General features: G+C 45.1%; 1 protein-coding gene across 1 annotated transcript in view; it reads right to left on the bottom strand.

Moving 5' to 3' along the window:
- DOCK2 (dedicator of cytokinesis 2) overlaps positions 1-18,158 on the bottom strand; it is a 413,885-nt gene that overhangs the window by 53,647 nt on the left and 342,080 nt on the right. Inside the window, exons 31-33 of the mRNA XM_015065771.3 lie at positions 16,637-16,737; positions 16,488-16,546; positions 5,376-5,524 (exon numbers count right to left, since the gene is read on the bottom strand). Coding sequence (XP_014921257.3) covers positions 5,376-5,524; positions 16,488-16,546; positions 16,637-16,737 — 309 coding nt within the window. The remainder of the gene's footprint in view (positions 1-5,375; positions 5,525-16,487; positions 16,547-16,636; positions 16,738-18,158) is intronic.

The raw sequence follows: 18,158 nt of genomic DNA on the forward strand, positions 1-18,158 counted from the left end.
TTAGAATATCTTGGATATTTTCCTTATTTGTTTGCCTAGAATCCTGTTGAAGTGTGAAATTTAGGGAACAAGAGCTCTTCTTCAAATGTCTGGTTCTGACTTTGACTTCGTATGGGAGGGGCAGAGATAGTGTGAAAGGCCAGGATGGCTGAGTGATAGGGATAGAACTGGCACCAGTAAGTCAGCCCGTGGCCTCCTTTGTTAGTGAAATGCTGGTTGTCTGGGGTGGCTGGAAGCAGACTTGGGGGAAAGCAGGAGAAGGTAGTGTCATGTGAGAAGGGATGCTTTAGGGAGTCAGTGCAGCTTCCTAATTTTCTTTGAGTTATCTTGTCTCCACCTGCTCCAGATCATTGCCTGTGGAGCTTGGGTTTGGGAACCTATAATGGTATTATGATATTCATTTTACAGATGAAGAAGCTGGGCTTGAAAGAGGTTAAATAACTTACCAAATTTATCCAGCCCACAACAAGCAGCAAGTCTATCTAACTCCAAAGCACACTGGCCAGAACACAGTAGGTGCCCAGTATATATTTATTGAATCGATTGTTCTTTTCTTCATTATATTCTAAGCCATCTGAAGCACCCCCTTACTCTAAGCCAAGACTCCGTTTCAGGGAATCTGCTCAACTGATATCTCTGTCCATTAATTCATTTACCAAGCAATTATTGAGCTCATGCTGAGTCCCAGGTGCTGTTCTAGGTGCTATCAAATGCTGTTACCTCTTCCATCTCTGAGAGGAGTTTTCTCTAGGACATCTTGCCTACTATGGCTCAGACCCTCAGGCTAATTGTGCCACAGTCCTGTTCTACAATCTGTAAAATAGGCAATCACTCTCCTCAGTCTCTAGACCCCAGGACTCTGACTCTTTGCCACCATCTTCACCCAGACACCCCAAAGCCCCTCCCTGCACAAAAAATTGGTCAGGAAAACAGGTGGTCTACCCAGCCTCTGGGGATTACTCAAGCAATCATCAGCTACCCTCATTACCCTAAATGATGAAAATATTCACTGGAATGTTCCTCCCTGTGCTAAGGCTTTTCCTCTGAAATGTGGAAGGATGCAGGTCTAAATGCTTCCATTCATCCTGGGAACATTGACATGGTTCTCACCCACACTCATGACAGGCACTTGACAAGTTCAGGAATGAGAGACTACCCTTGGCCCCAGAAAATCTCACGGTCTTGTGATAGAGAGAGATCTATGAGCAGATCGTCATGCAGTGTGGGTCAAGTGATATGCCTGAGCCTCACTTAGGTAGGTCAAGACACATTTCACACTGACTGGGCATGAATGTGGCAAGCCAAGGCTCCTTTTGCCAAAACTGTCCTGTCCATTGCCCCACCAAGGAGTAACAGTGTGCCAGGGATGGGACATTCAGTCCGAGTCACAGGATAGGAACCCCTGAGATGGTCTTGGGTGAAGTGCTGTACTTATGAGGGGTAAAGGTTATCAGTCAAATGCAACAGCTATCTAATTTGGGCTACAAGAGAAGACAGGGAAATCTGGCAATGAAGTTGCAAAAAAACTCAGAGCAGAGAAAGAGATTGCCCCAGAGCCTCCTTTTCCCCACCCCCACACCCCCTTAAGCCCATCAGTGTTTAACCCCCTCCTGTCCCAGTTCCAGCCCATGCACATCCTGCTTGAGCTCATCTGTCTTTTGCATCCAGATGAACCACTGCCTCCGGAAGCAGGAAGGGCCATCTCAAAATGTGAGGCCTCAGCTGAAGGATGAGTAGAATCTCTTCAGGTGAAGAAATCAAAGGAAGAGCCTGAGCAAAAGCAGGGCGGCAAGAAAACCACAAGATGTTGTGTCCCTGGCCAGAGGCAGGGGTCCTGCTAACTTTTCCTTTGGGTTCTGCTATTTCCTTTAAGAAACTCAAATTTTAGAAAGGAAAGCCTATCTGTCACCTTCTAGAAACCTAGTTTTTAGCTGATAATTTTGGCATCATTCCCTAATGCTAGTTTGCATGCAAGACCTCCTGGATTTCAGACCCAGTGCTGGGGTTTGCTCTGGATTTGGCCATCAGGGCTGCTTGGGGCTCCTGGGGGACTGGCATCCTCCTTTCCTGGGAAAACCTTCATGGCTGCTTACTCTGAACCAAGGAGTCGTGCCTGGATCTGCTTACCCCACAGCTGAGTTCCTACCAATCACACCAGCTGGTTTTTTCATGGGAAGCTGCCCCATTAGTCAGCTTGATTGTGCTGTCTCTTTTGATAAGGGAGAAATTAAGAGAAGCAATTGGGGAACATTATTACGATGAACACATGCTTCGAGTGAGGAGTCCAAGGATGACCCCCATTCATAGAAAACAGATGGGTGGATGTCATGGGGATGCCACAATAAGGAAATCCTTTCAGGAAAAAAAAAATCACATTCAGGCAAGCCTCTGAAGGCCACCAAATACAACTGTCAGGTTGTAATCCAGAAATGACGGGCTTGCTTGTTTTTTAAACATTGCATACCATCAGGTACTTGGAGTGTTTCCTTTGCACACCTGCCCCTAGGACATCTTCTGAGCCAGCTGGTGCACACGCCTCTGGAGGGTGTACTGATCTGAGGGTAAGTATGATGCCCTTTATGTCACATTGTGTGCCCTCTACGTGTTTCCAAGCTTCACATAGTTGGCGTCCCCCTTAAAAGTCAGCAGATTGCAAACTGCCTTCAATACCCAATCCAGTGTTTCACCTTCTACTCCCCCTTATCCCAACTGGTTGGATATGGTATCTTTCTTTATCTGAACTCCTCAACCTGATTTCTTTTCAGGCTCTTTGCTGAAAGAGGGGACAGCTGGTCACTAGCCTTTCTGGGACTAGAAAGCTCCTGCTAATTAATCCCTGGGCAGAAGAGTACTATCTCACACTGATATCATCAGAGCTAACTACAGATCTTTCTCAGCTTATAATGAGGTTATGTCTGATAAACCCATTGTAAGTTGAAAATATAGTTAATTCAAAAATGCATTTAATATCCCTAACCCACTGCGGCCCAGCCTACCTTAAACATGTTCAGGACACTAACATTAGCCTATAGTTGGGCAAAATCATCTAATGCAAAACCTATTTTATAATAAAATGTTGGTCAGCTCATGGAATTTACTGAATACTTTACTGAAAATGAGAAATAGAATGGTTATGTGGGCATAGAATGGTTCTAAGTAAATCTGTTGTTTACCCTCATGGTCACGTGTTTACCCTCATGGCTAACTGGGAGCTATGGCTCACTGCTGCTGCCCAGCACACGGCAGAGAATCTACTGCCTACCACTAGCTCAGGAAAAGACCAAAGTTCAAAATTCAAAGTAAGGTTTCTACTGAATATGTATCACTTTCACACCATTGTTAAGACCAATAAATCGAACCATTATAAGTCGGGGACCACCTGTAGTCTCTTTCTCTCCTTAGAACAATGTTTTCCAAAGTGATTGGCAGAATGGCACATCCAATTGATGTTTCTTACACAAATAAGTTTGAGAAACTGGGCAGGTCTGTTTACCGTGGAATGCCTCAGTGCTTTGACTATGTTAATGTGCACTGGAGATCTCTAAGAGGGGTTACCATATGCAGTAGATTCCAAAGGTATTTAATTTCCAAACCCTCCTCCCTAGAGCATCTGGTTGGATTAGTGCTCTATGGAACATATTTTGAGAAAGCACTAATGAAGAGGATGCCATTCATTCTTTCACTCAGGCAACATTTACTGTGACAATACCAGGGACGGGATGATGCAGTGGGCACAGCATGGTTTGGGGACTGTAGCGACTTGTGTGTTGCAGCCTCTGCCCCACCTCTTTGTTGATGTGTGACTTCAGGCAAGTGACTTCACCTCTCTAAGCTTCGGTATTTTCATCTGTAAAATGGGTATCATAATGCTACCTAACTCTCCATAGGGTTGCAAAAAACAAGATCACAGGAACTAATGCATGGAAAGTACTGATGGTGTGCCTGATACATAGTAAGCACCCAGTTAATGGCAGTCATTTTTGTCATCATCATCATCATCACCTATATTAGATAAGGTTGAGGAAAATGCAGAAAATGCTCAGAAATGAGTATAACACAAGGCAGTATATAATCATCATACCTCAGACAGATAAAATGATGTAGGAATGGAGAGAAAAGGTCTCTTAAAGGACACAGGACTGCACTGGACTTTGCAGGATCAGTAGGAGTTTAGGTGATGGCAGGCAGAACTGTGAACATGGCAGAGCGTAGAAAGAAGGAGAAATGCATGGAGGAGGACATTGACGGAGGTAACCCAATTCACGTGAGCTGCAGGAAATAGCTGGGGAACAGGTTGGGGGGGGGTGGGGAACAAGGTAGGCATAATGGCTGAAAGGGCTGAGTGAAGAGCAAGGAAGGCCCTGAATGCAAGCATAAGGGTTTGCACTTTACTGGGTGAGGATTAGAGAACCAGTAAGCCAGAGAGGGGAGAGATCTGTAAGGATTTTAAGGAAACACAGTTTGGAATCTGTTGCTTTTTAAGTACCTGTCTTAAGGGGAACTGTTGGGTGGCAGGAGATGGTCTCGAGTGAGAGGCAAAAACGCTGGGGGAGGGGGAGAAAGAGCCTGTAAGGGGTAAAACCAGGTGGGAAGGTGTGGCAGAGAGGACAGCGGGGCAAGATTTGAGGGAACCTCGGCAGAGGCAGTCTGGCAAGACTTGAAGACCAACCTTCCTGAGCTGGGTGAAACTACAGAACACTGCCAGGAGCCTGTTGTGGAAATGGGTGCTTATTCCACTGTCAGAAGCTTCTACAGTGACTGGGCCCAGAGAGCGGTCCTCATCCTTCAAGTCTGATGGGACTTTTAATGAAAACATTTGGCCAATGACACTTGCATTGCACCCAAGTTGCCCACTCCCTCCATGCTGGGGAAAGCCTCCTACTGCCACCACAGATCCACAAGTCTCTCCTGAGCAACAGGCCTTTGACTCCATTCGCTGTCATTTTCACTCATGGCTGAGTGTGACTCCTGGGAAGCTCAGCTCCTTCTAGACAATATAGAGCCTCCAAGTTGTCCCAGAAGAGAAAGAGCTGGACAGAGGCCGGCGTGAGATGAAGGCAGGTGGGAGGGGCGGGCTCTTTGGACACACCTCGAGGGAACTCTTAGGTAGGGAAGTATGGTCCTTGTACTATTGAGAAAGGGACCAAGCTGATACCCAGCAAGAAAGCACATTTTCATCTTGGCCTTGGGCAGCAAAGCATGATAAAATAGTGACCTAATCCAATCTGCCAGCTCATTCTGGGCACATGAATAATGTCCCTTGCCTACTGTCAAGCCCCTGAATGAAGCCCAGGCAGATGGAACGAGGATATCATTATGGGGAAATGGGCTGGGGATTAGGAAGGATGGCATGGGTTTCCAGCCTCATTTTTTACCTTTTTGAAATCCCCACTTCTTTGATATTCACACAGCATCATGTCGAAGAAGATTGGTATGGTGGCTTTCCGGAGCTCAGCCTCAGGGATAAGTGTCATCTCTAATATAGGTCCCACCATGCCTGGGATGAAGCAGATTTTGTTCTGGCCTGTAAGAGAAGAGGGGCATGGACACATAAAACAGTTTTCATGATGCACAGATCCTCCTCAGACCAAGCCTGTGGAAAGGAAAAGAAGGGAGGCAGAATAGTAAAAACAATAGTTAACACATATATGGTTGTTTATGGGAGCCTGGCACCATTTTGAACACTTTACATATATTAACTTCTGTAAGAGGCGCATGCATCATCCAGAACGAGCTGTTATTAAGGATAATAACATGGGTTTGTGGAAAGCATGTCACTGCTTACAAGGGCTTTTACCTGCATGATCTCCTTGGCAAATGGAGCCCTGATGCAATATGTTGGTGACGGCCAATCACAGGGATATTTGAAACTATGCCTGTCTACATCACACACCATGTTTCTGAGATTGGAAAACATGCTTTTACCAACTATTTCATGAAACAGGAAAAGCAAAATTTGCTGCTAAGAATATGCTACTAATAGTATGGTCAGCGGAATGGTGAAGCACTCCCACACCCTTCCCCTTGAGGGAACAGTATGGCCAATGCAATAGTGAGTGGAATGGTGAGGCATTCCTGTGAACTGCCTGTTGCTCTTGGCATTCTAGCTACACTGGCCTGCTTCCGGTGTCACAAACTCACTTTGTGTCCTTCACTGCCAGGCCTATGCACACAGTGCCCCTTTGTTGAGAATAGTTTTTCCTGTCTGTGCCCCAACACCCCCATTGCCACCTGGCTTCCCCTGGAAGGGTCCCACTGGATAGATATGTTGAGAAAAGCCCCCAGCGCGTGCCTTCCCACCCCAGGTAGGTCAGACCCTCCGCACTGGCTTCTTGTGTTGTGCCCTCTCCCCCAACTTTGCAATTATGGCTTTATTTGTGAAATAATATGATAACTATCTGCCTCCTCCATTTCACGAGAGTAGAGACAATGTCTGTTCTCACTGTTGTACCTATGGCACTGACTACAGGACATATTAGATGTTCAATACATGTCTGTTGAATGAGGAAATCAATTGCCTGACCTAACTAGCTATATGACTTGGATATACATCTTTATAAAAATGCAAAAGCAATACATATACACACCTGTTGAGAAGACCATGTGAAAATATACCTGTGTATACTTAGCACAGAGCCTGGAAGAATCAGCATCTAGGGGCACAAGTAGTGTGGCACAGTGGTTAAGGGCACTGATCCTGGAGCTAGAATTGCCTGAATTTGTAAACTGACTCCACCATCAACTGCTGTAAGATATTAGACAAGTTGATCTCACCACTTGGGGCCTCAGTGTCCTCACCTGTAACCTGGGAGAATAAGAGTATTTATTTGATAGGCTTGTTGTGAAGAATAAACGGATTTTTACCAAGTGCCCAGGACAGTGCTTGGCATGTGTCACACTTTACACAGTGTTAGCTACTACTGTTCTGGTGTGTGGCCAGAATGAACCATCAAGGGAAGCCTTGTTGAGCCAGAACTAAGCAGACTACTCAGAATACACACGAGAGAGGCACGGTGAGGGGCACTTAGGAGTCGCAGGGATTTCCCGGAAAGCGAGGGCAAGGGTATCCAGGTCACCCTATCATCAAAGCTGATGCTTGGGTGTTCCATCAGCGGCTGCCACTTCAGAGCCTCAGAGCCCAACCTGGAGCAGAGAGCTCCTGCGGGTGCAGAAACTCGGGTGGTATGGCGCACAGCCTGGTGCTGTTGCTTTCGATTAAAGTTCAGACAAGGAGCCAAGAGGGAAACTGCAAGAAAATGAATTTTCATGTAGCCTAAAATGAGGCTTAATGCTCAAGTATTTCCCCAGAATTCAGATAAAAAAGGCATCATCCTAGGACTACCTTCGGCTAGTGAGAATGAAATGGTGAAGTCAGGCTGAGAGTTTTGTGAAATATAAAGACACTTTTCCAGGATATCCGCTTCATTTTATGATGCATTTGGATTACACTTGAGCTTCCAGTCTTCGTTTTGGCCCAAATAGAAAAGAAAAAAAATTGTACATTGTAGCAGGTTTATAGTAATTGCTAATCTAGGTTTTTGATTTCATCCTTCAAGATCCTTTAAACCCACAGTGGGGTTTTAAAATTCAAAGTCAAGTGCAATAATAAGTAGAAAGTAAATGGGAAACTGTCAGATAAGCCACCACGGAATGGAGAAATTGCTTATGCAACAAAGGCCTTTAGAATACTGGAGGGCATTGGGTATGATAAGGATATATTTAAGATGGTTTAAAATAAAGAGCGGACATGCTGTAGACCAGGGATTTGTTAGATACTTTTGACCTCCATTCTTTGCAGTCAGTTGAAGAGATGTTTGGAAGAATCAGGGAAATGGAGAAAGATGCTGATCTCTAAATACAGTGTGAGCTGAATGCCCCTTACAATGCTCTGTGAAGAAATTTTATTCATTTACATCAAAAGCAGAATTTCAGCACATTGGATTTTGTGTTCAAATAATCTGAATGTGTGCATATATGTGTCTTTATACACATAGACACGCACACACGTGCACACACATACACACACACACACATTTGTAGTTAATTGGATGCAAACTCATTTGGAAAAAAAAAATCCTCATTCAAGAGACACACCTGCTGCTGTATTCCAAAAAAGGCAAGGCAAGGAATCAGAAAGAGGGTCTTTTTTCATATAATGGAAGCTGAATCTCACTGAGCACAGATACCAATTAGAAAAGGCTTTTAAAGTGCCAATAAGCCAGCAGGATAAATCCACATGCCAAATTACATAGGCTTTGGGAAAGGCTCTGGTGGTAATGAGAGCACAGAGAAGAGCTTCGGTGCGTGGGTGGAAAGGAGTCCTGTGTGTTCTCGGGCCTGGGTTTCTAATCTGTGCAATGGCCTCATCTATCACACCTCTCAGGAGGAGACTGGTATCAGGGCACTAAGAAGATGACCTGACAGAAAAGGAAGAGGGAGGAAGGGAGCGGGGAGGGAAGGGGGAGAAAGAGACCATTGTTGTGAATCTGCTGAGACCAGAGTAGAGTCAGTCACTGACCTTGTGAGGCTGATACGAACAGAAGGGGCACTCTTTTGGAGAGAAGACGGCTCTCCAAAGGTGGACACAGACTCTGGAATGAACAGGGATGTGGACAGGTCATGACCTCCTGGATTTCAGAGTCCTGCATCCTCCCTGGGACTCTGAAGTGAAGCTGGGCCGACCCAGAAAGATCACACATTCAGTTCCAAAGGGGAAGAGAGAACACAGATCTCTGCTGCTCTGGCTCAGGCTTGGAAAAGCTCCCTTCTGGCACTGCTCTGAGACAGGCAGTCTGTTTGCTCCTCATCGTCCAGCACATACCCAGCTCCAGCTTCCCCCCAGGCCTTGGAGAGTCGCTGAGCCCTACAATCAGGTCCCACTGTGGCCCACTCCATGGCCCCGTGGCTTTGTGCCTGTCATTTAACTTCCCTGAGCCTCTGTGATCTCATCTGTAAAATGGAGATAAAAATAATCCCTGCTTGGTAGGATTGTTGAGAAGCTTAAAAGAGTTCATATAAACAAAGGGCTCTGCAGAGTGGCTTATTAGAAAGGCTCAGGAAGTACTGATGTTGACAGTGGTGATGATGATGGTGAGTACTATAAGCTCAGCCTCTGCTGGATTCTGGAAAAAGTAACATATAAAGACATGTTGCAATGCACGGAGCTTCCTAGAGCTTTGCACGGAACATTTTATACCTATCAGTTTACTTGTTCACCTCCAGAGCAAAGAGCTGGCATGGGGAGAGAGGGTCAGGATGGACTTACCTTTTCTCCCAGGGCTGACACTCACAACCCTGCAGACCCTTCTTTATCCCATCTAAATATTTCATAATCTGTCCTCAAAGATGTTTGAAAAACTCCAATCTGCCCATGTTGATCCACAGTTTACAATCCTTCCATGGCTTCTGTTGCTCTTGGGACCCAGCTCCGTAGGCCCGTTTGGTTCAATGCTCCTGCTCTGTACCATTCATCTTTCCTCTTGCCTGCCTGTCCTCCCTCCATGCCTGGCTCCATGCCTCAGGCACACTCTGTTCCTCCTCCTTGGGCCTGCATATGGGCCCTCCTCTGGCCACCCTGCTTTCCCTTCCCTCTCCCTGACCCCATTTCTACACGGAACCCTACCTCCACCTGTCCCCACAAATAAACCCCACTCATTCTCTAACATCATTCTATCAAATACGGAAGCTACAGCCAAATGTATCTTTTGAGCGCTTGAGACTAGTCCAGGTTGAGATGTGCTGTTGAGTATAAAAAGCCCACTAGATTTCAAAGAATCAGTTCTGGAAACCAAAAACAAAAGTTAATACATCTCAATAATGTTCTGTATTGATTGCATGCTGAAATGATAACACTTTGGAATACAGGGTTACATCAAATATATTGTACCATTAATCTCACTATTTCATTTTTCTTTTTAAAAACTTTGCATTTAGACAGGGGGCTCACATTCCAGTTTCAGAGGATATGACTGCTCTGGAGCGAAGGCTCCACACCATTCCTCATCGAGGCCATCCTCGGCTCACTCATGAGACTGTCCTTTACAGAGTCTCCAGCTGCCCCAAACTTCTGCTCTGCAGCAATCCCCTTTGACCATAACGAGATAGCTCTGCAATCAGTAGGTTGCTATTCAGTGCAATGATCACGAGTCTATGAAGTCAAGGGCTCTATCACGAACCTGTTTCCAGTTGTAACTCCAGCCAGAGGCACAGTGCCTGGCATTTAGAGGATGCTCATATTAGTTTCCTGTTGCTGCTGTTATAAATCACCACAAACTTAGTGGCTTAACACAAACAAAGTTACTATTTTATACTTCTGGATGTCAGAAGTCTGAAATGGGTTTCATTGAACTAAGATCAAAGTGTGAGCAGGGCTGAGTTCCTTCTGGAGGGTCTTAGGAAGAAACTATGTACTTTCCTCTTGCAGCTTCTAGAAGCTACCTACATTCCTTGCCTCCTGGTCTCTTCTTCCATCTTCAAAGCCAGAAGTGCATCTTCTTTAAATCCCTCTCTGACTCTCCTGACCCCTTTTATTCACTTCTAAGGACCCTGTGGCTGCATTGGGTCCACCTGGACAGTCCAGCATACTCTCACCATCTACAAAATTCTTAATCATGTCTGAGAAGTCCACTTTGTAAGGTAATATATACACTGGATCTAGGGATTAGGACATTAACATCTTAGGGGAAATGTTATTCAGCTTACCACAATATTTTGCTCAGTATTTGCTATTCAATGAGTAAATCAATATTCAGTTGGATACATGGATGGATGGATGCCTCCCTATTTCCATTTTCTATTTCCTGCCAGCAGCTTCCTCCAAACCTAAGAAGCCATGCTTGTGTAGGCTGGTTGCTCTCCTGGAATACCTGTCCTTTCCCCTCTTTCTTTCAGTCTGGACATGGGCCAAACTGGGGTCTCATTCAAGAGCCATTTTCCCGAGTGGATCCATCCTTACTGCCCTTGCCTACCTCCCATTTACCTGAACTCTTGAGTCTCTACCACACACTTCACGTTAAAGAACACATCTCAGTTTGTTCTTTAAATTAAACATCTCAGTTTGTTCTACTCTTAGGACTAGATGGTGCCTCTTCTTAGAAAGGTGGGGACTGTGCCTTATCCTTCTCCAATTCTCCCACCCTCCCTGGAGCCTAGTGCTGAGCTGGACACTCTGTACATGCTTAAAAAGTAAAGGCCCAGTTGATCTCATGGCTCTGCCAGTAGCAACCTCCCCACAGACGAGGCCATGATGCCAGCCGCTTGAATTTGTCTTTCTTTCCCACGAAGACTGTTAACCCCGCAGCCTGACATTAACCCAAGTGAATGTGGGATGGCTAAGTGCAAAGTCATTTTGGCAAAATGTGCATTGCTTCACTTCAAGCAGAAATCAAATGTTATGATGTTATACTATCAGGAAACGTATATTACATTTGGCATAGTCCCATTCCAAAAACACAAATGGCATTAACCCCTTAGTGCTCTGGCCCTGGTAACAAGATGTGGTCCTTCTCTCCATCAAAACCTCCCACAAGTAACCTCTGTCACAAAAGCACACACAAACACAGAGACATGCACACACACGTATTTGTTTAGGCTTTTCTCTGAAGAATGTTAAATAATCTTTAAGCCTGAGATTATCTTTGCAATTAGCTATCTTATCATCACAGGATTGCTCAAATCTTTCCTGATGAGAAGAAGAAGATGATGATGATACTGATGATCATGGTGATGATGCCCTGATTGCTTTGGGCATTAAAACAAAATTTAAAAGGTTAGTATGCATTATGATTTACTCATTATCAGTAGTCTTGGAAAAACAGTTCACTATTTCACACTCTTTGAAAATAATTTGCATATTCTGAAAAAATATTAGTCAGAATATTGGACTTGGGAACAAGAGATAGGTTCTTTCACTTCAGCTGAATCACTGATTTGTTGACCTTGGGAATGTCCTTGTGCCTCTCTGGGCCTTAGTGAGCTCCCCTATAAAATGGGGGGGGGTTGAATTGGATGATGTATCAGTTAGGGATGTAACATAAATCTGATTACCATGGCTACACTGAGTAAGTTTTGCATTAGTTTTCTTCCTTAACAAGAAGTCAAAAGATGGTCAGTCCTGAGCTGCTCCCCCATCCTTAGCATATGACTTTTGTCTTCATAGCTTCAAACTGGATACTGTACATCCAAGCATCTTGTTTTCCAGAAAGGAAGAAGGGGAAGGTCTATGGGCAAAAAATGTGTTGTGCTCATTGAATTTGTCCCCTTCCCTTTTTTGTTTTAAATTGGACAAAAAGGATTTCCTGAAGCCCCAACAAGTTTGTTTCTGTTGACTCTCTTTGGACAGAGATGCGTCATATGGCCATCATGTGCAGTAGGATGTTGTTAACTGAGCAAATTGTGATCATGAAAAAAAAGAAAACCTAGGGTTCAGTTAACCAGGAAGAAGGGAAGGATGGTATTGTGTGCGTTCTCAGCTGTGTCTGCCACAGACAGCTTCTAAGTTTCACTTGGTCTTGGATATCCCATAAATTGTACTTTAAAACCTATCATTATCTACTACATTGGTCTCTAGTGTGTACAGTGCTTAGTCCTGGTTTGGATTATCAGGTTAACCTCATTAGCATACTAGGAGAATGCATGCTAATGCCAGCATCTAGTAGAACACAAGGTGGGGTGGGGATGGGAAACCATCCATTCACTCTGCCTCCTCTTTCTGTTCACTTATGCCTGAAGGAAGACAGCTGAGGAGGAAGGCAGCTATGTAACTAATGAGTAACAGGAAAATCCCTTCAGGCTGATGTACTTTCCTCTTTATGGAAGCCCAGGCCAAGAGGTGAGGAGGGTGACCATCTTCGCAAGAGATCCTTCACTTCTTGTTTTATTCAGTGGACATCAGTGACTTTGACCACCCCCCCCCAAAAAAAAACTCCATAAACATCTTACTTTGGGAAAATATACCCCCTTCAATGGACAGAGACTTGGTGGGACCATCAAGGGAGAGGTCATCCAAGGAAGGCCAATAGAATGACATCCTCTGGGGACTGGATCTTTAAACAGGGTGATACCTGAATGGAACATACTAAAGGCAAAGTTGTGCCACCTCCCCTGGATCCTAAAGTGGCTCTGACCCTCTCCTTCACAGCCTGGTTCTCCTTGCCCTTCTGGTAAGTACCTTCTTTGATTAAGGCAGGCACAGTCAGTTTCTCTTTCTTGCAACCCCAAACCCTAATAAGTATATCTTTTTTTTTTAATGTTTATTTATTTTTGAGTTGAGAGAGAAGAGAGAGAGAGAGAGCGCCAGCAGGGGAGGGGCGGAGAGAGAAGAAGACACAGAATCCGAAGCAGGTTCTCGGCTCTGAGCTGTCAGCACAGAGCCCAACATGGGGCTTGAACTCATGAACCGTGAGATCATGACCTGAGCCGAAGTCGGAAGCTTAACCGACTGAGCCACCCAGGCGCCCCACAAGTATATCTTTTAATTGCAGTAATTCATCATTTGTATTTGTAAATAGCAAGGAGTCTGCAATAGTTCAGGGCAGACACTCAGGCCAGGGTCCTTGTCCTGAATCTGCTTCTTAATCCACGATCTGACTTTGTACATACCTCTTCACCTCTCTGTGCCTCAGTTTCCTCACAGGTAAAGTGGTGGGTTGGATTAGACCCATAACTTCACACCCTTCTCTGAAGTGCTTCAGGATCTTTCCCCAGAAAATCTTCAGGGGTCCACATGGGAGCTCAGGTGTGGCCCATTATAATGGGCTCTGGGCCCCCCACCCCACTTTAGTTAGAACAGCTTGGCTTTCAACCAACTTATGTATTGAGCAGGAGATTCTTTTTTTTTTTTATTGGCCCTCAGCTAAAAATAAACGTTAGAAAAATTCTGGACAATATGATCTCTAAAGGGCCCTTCCAGCTCTGATGTTCTGTGGAATTCTAAGCAGGTGGAATATTTGGTAACATCTTTCCATTCATCAGCATAATTGGGAATGCAGGAACGTCTGCCAAAACATAATCTATATCTAAATAAAATCTTCTGTGTGCAAAACAACGGCAATGAAGGACATTCAGGAAAGAGCAGCCTGTGTGGAAGAGCTAGAGACAAACAAAGCGCAGATCCTGGTTTTGCAGTTCTGGCAATGGCTGGGGTATTGGTGTGGGAAAGGAAGCCCACACCACACACGAAGGTAAAGACGTGGCTTTACCTCGTCTCTGCCGTTGTGAAGCAAAGAGTGCAAGGTCAAACGCAAACCGAAGCCGGGCCACTCGTGTTTCACTGGGCATATGCAATGTTTTTAAAACTTCTGATTAGTTATCATCAATATTTAGAAATTGGAAAATGCATTTAAAAAATTTGTTTCCTGGCTTCTTTTGAAAAACTGGAAGATGGGGACATCATTGGCCTTGCTTTCTAACAGGATGGCAATGAATCAGATCAGAACGGCAGCTGCCCCTTCCGCTGGGGGTATGTTTGCTTGACTTCGTTCCAGGCCAGCTACTTCCTCCCATATTCCTGACCCTGAGGCCATGTGCTGACTATTAGGTAGCCTTGCACTTGCACTATCCTTTTTTTTTTTCTTATTGAAGAATAATGGTCAATGACACATAAAATATTTCTTATATCCCTCTCCTTTTCCAAAGTGGAGAAATAAAAGACTGATAAAGGCATGCTTTTCTAGAAAAATAGGGCAGAGATAGTATTTCTTTACAGCAGTGGTTTTCAAATAGGGGTGGTTTTGCACATCCCTTTCCCCCTCCCCACGGACATTTGGCAATGTCTACAGACTTTTTGGATTGTCACAACTAGGGAGTAGGGAGGATGCTGTTGGCATCTAGTGAGTAGAGGTCGGGGATGCTATTAAATATCTTGCAGTGCACAGGGCATCCATACAACAAAGAATTATCCAACTCCAAATGTTGACAGGACCCTGTGTTATGGATGTCTGTGGGTTTAACATAGCCCAGCCCCTTCACTCTTTTACATTACCTGCCTGGGCTCTGCCCTATAGGCCTGGTACTAATGATTAAAGAGGCATAACAGGAAAATTAGGTTCTGTCCTGATGGGGCAAGGATGAAAATGATGATAAAAATTCTGACCATGGGTATGGCCTCCATGGCTTTACTCTCTCAGTTTTTACTTTTATGAAACTCATAAGTGCCCTGGGAGAAGGTGCTATTTCCCCAGATTCTACCCAGTGTCACTCAGTCCCCTTGCTTTGGACCTCACAGCTTGTAAATGACAGGGCAAGGCCCAAGGCGGGTATGTGGCAGTCTGTTCTGGGCCTGGTTGTCCAGGCCACCCTTTGATTTTGTAAAGCAATTCATAGCCCTTCTGGTACCAGTGTGTGCTCTTAACCCAAGTCTGATGCTGCCAGAGACCACAGAACCCAGACTGATGGTCTATCCACTGTGCTTCCCCTGCAGTGAATGGACCTTGCTGGAAAGGGCAAGAAACTGCTGTCCAGGAAACCCGAAGGGAACTGAAAGACATTAAAACCCCTAGGGAAGCAAGAAGCAATGTCAGGAGAGGTAACTTAGGTTGAATCCGAAAACTGGGCACAGTCCCTGTGTCTCCTCTGAAGAAGGCTACATCCAAGCCCAGGGCAGAGTAGATTAGCAGCAGAGAGTCAAGAAGGGCACAGGAAAATTGGAGATGAAAAGAGTTCATTACTTGTAACTACTCATTAATCTATCCACCTATCCATTCATCCTTTCAACACTTATATTTATGGAGCAGGATTCAGGCCTGAGGCAAGATGTGTGGCCCCTGTCCTTGTGGGATCAAAACCAAGCTCTGGGCCTTGCAGCTGTTTGATCTCAAGCAAGTTACTTCCCTCTCTGAGTTTCCTGATCAATAAAAGGAGGGGGCATTTTTCCATCTTGCAGAAGGTGACTGAAGATTAAATAAGATCTCCTTAGCACAGGGCTGACTCAGACTCTCAATAAATGTCTCCCTGATCCCATCTCCACTTCCTTCCATCCACGGGCACCACACAGTTCACACATGAGTCCTGTAGCTCACTGGGACAGGGGTGGCTTCTGGGGTCACCCTCCGGCTCAAATCATGTCACAAAAGACCCTCATCTTCCACAGAGCCAATTCTCCTCCGTGGGGTTGGAGGGTCTTTTGTACATCACAACATCACTTAAGAAACTGGAGGTGGAAGGGCACACCAGTCAGCAGGAAGCATGCATGTGATGTGTGAGAACATGAGTTCCCTCAGCAGTCCTGCCCTCCCTCCTTTTTGTGAATTCCAATTTGACTTCCTAAGCCCTCAGGGGCATCAAGCAAGATCTGCGGCTGTTTGGGGGCAGGACACGGGGATGGGCACTCTCTCTCATCAGGCGCTTATTAAGGACCCAGGATGCACACAGTGATAAACTGTTATTTCAAGCTCCCACCACTGAAACCCCTGTGGCCCTCTAACAGATGGTCTTCTAGAAGGAGCTTGGCGTGTGCAGATGTGTCTGTCTGGATGCATGGGCCTACTCACCAAGCTTGTACCACATATCACGGATGGAGAAGCCAATTAGCCGTCTCATGTCCCCATACCTATGAGAAACAACAAATGTCTGCTTCAGTCTCCATCTCAGAGATTTCCATGAAGCCCCCACTTCAAGGAGATCCAAATATTCAACCTACTTATTCAGGATTTTGTTGTATTTGGCGTGCGAGAACTGCTCCAGCTGCAGAGAATCCTGAGTGATAAAAGCCACCGCCAGATGAAAATAGTTGTTCCACAGCTGTAAATGAAGGAGTAGAGAACAGTCATGGAGAGGGTCTGAAGTGGGAAAGCATATTAAATGCTGGGTAATGTGAACAATTTATGAAAATGGCAGAAGATAGTGGCAGAACCAGTTTAATTCTGTGCACTGCAATTTTCTAACTGGCATGGACTCTGAAATTAACATCCTGGCCAAAGCAAGGACAATGGATGGATTTCTCTAGGCACTGACCAGGTCCCCAGTCTGGTGACAGGGGAGGGTTTTAGGGCTGCTTTTGAAAAATTGCTTCATTTTGTGTTTTGAAAGACAAACAACTTGCCCAAGCTGAGTGCCCTGGTAGAATTAGAGGTTGATGAGGGATATGTATTTCTGGAAGTCCTCCCTAATCCACCTGATAGCTCAGAGGACCAGCCTGAAACCCATTCTGTCTTAGAACATTTTGCCTCCTCCTTCCCCTTAGGTCAGTGGTTTCAAGGTATGGCCCCAGACCACTAGCAATAGCATCACCTGGGAACTTGTTAGAAATGCAAATTATCTGGGGCGCCTGGATGGCTCAGTCAGGCTCTTGATTTTGGCTCAGGGCATGATCTCACTGTTCATGGGTTTGAGCCCCGCATTGGTCTCTGTGTTGACAATGCAGGGCCTGTCTGGGATTCTCTGTCCCCCCATCTCTCTATCCACTCTCCCTCTCTCTCTCTCTCAAAAAATAAACATTAAAAAAAAAAAGAAATGCAAATTCTCTGGCTCTACCCTAGACCTACTGAATCAGACTCTGAAATCTGTGTGTTCATAAGCACTCTGGGTAATTCTGATGTTCATTTGAGTTCAAGAACCTCTGAGGGCCTGGTTTATAGGTAGGCTCGTTGTAATTATAATACTTACCTGATCAGTTGGTGCTAAACACTAGGGCTAATACAAGACACCACTCCACTGGCTTTTGTTAAAATAGAACCAGCAAAGCATTCTGCACATGGCAAGTGCTCCAAAGTATTGGCTGCAGTGATAACGATATTGATACAATCTACAGAACCTGAGAAATGGAGCCTTAGTGAACCCATCTGCAAAAGGGGTACCTCCTGTACCCATTGCAGAGACCTAGTAGTAAAGGTTACATGAGATGATGTTTTTAAAGGGCATGGATCTCTGTAAGGGCTCAAAAGCACTGGCTATATATATTGATTCCTTTGGTAGCAGAGGAAATAGTACAACCTGGCTCCTTGAGTGCTCAGGGCTATTATTATAAGATGACAAGCCCCTATAAGGAGCAGATGGTGGGGGGAACTTTGCTGCACAAACTTATCCACTTTCAGCCCCCTCTCAACACTGACTAGCAAGAAGATGGGTAACACTAGCTAGAGAAATCATTCACCATTGAGACTTTCATCCTTAATTCAAAGATATTCATTGGAGGTTTCAGATGGCCAAGACTAAGTAAAAGG

This window comes from Acinonyx jubatus, chromosome A1 (genome assembly GCF_027475565.1).
Source record: "Acinonyx jubatus isolate Ajub_Pintada_27869175 chromosome A1, VMU_Ajub_asm_v1.0, whole genome shotgun sequence".
Lineage (NCBI taxonomy): Eukaryota > Metazoa > Chordata > Mammalia > Carnivora > Felidae > Acinonyx > Acinonyx jubatus.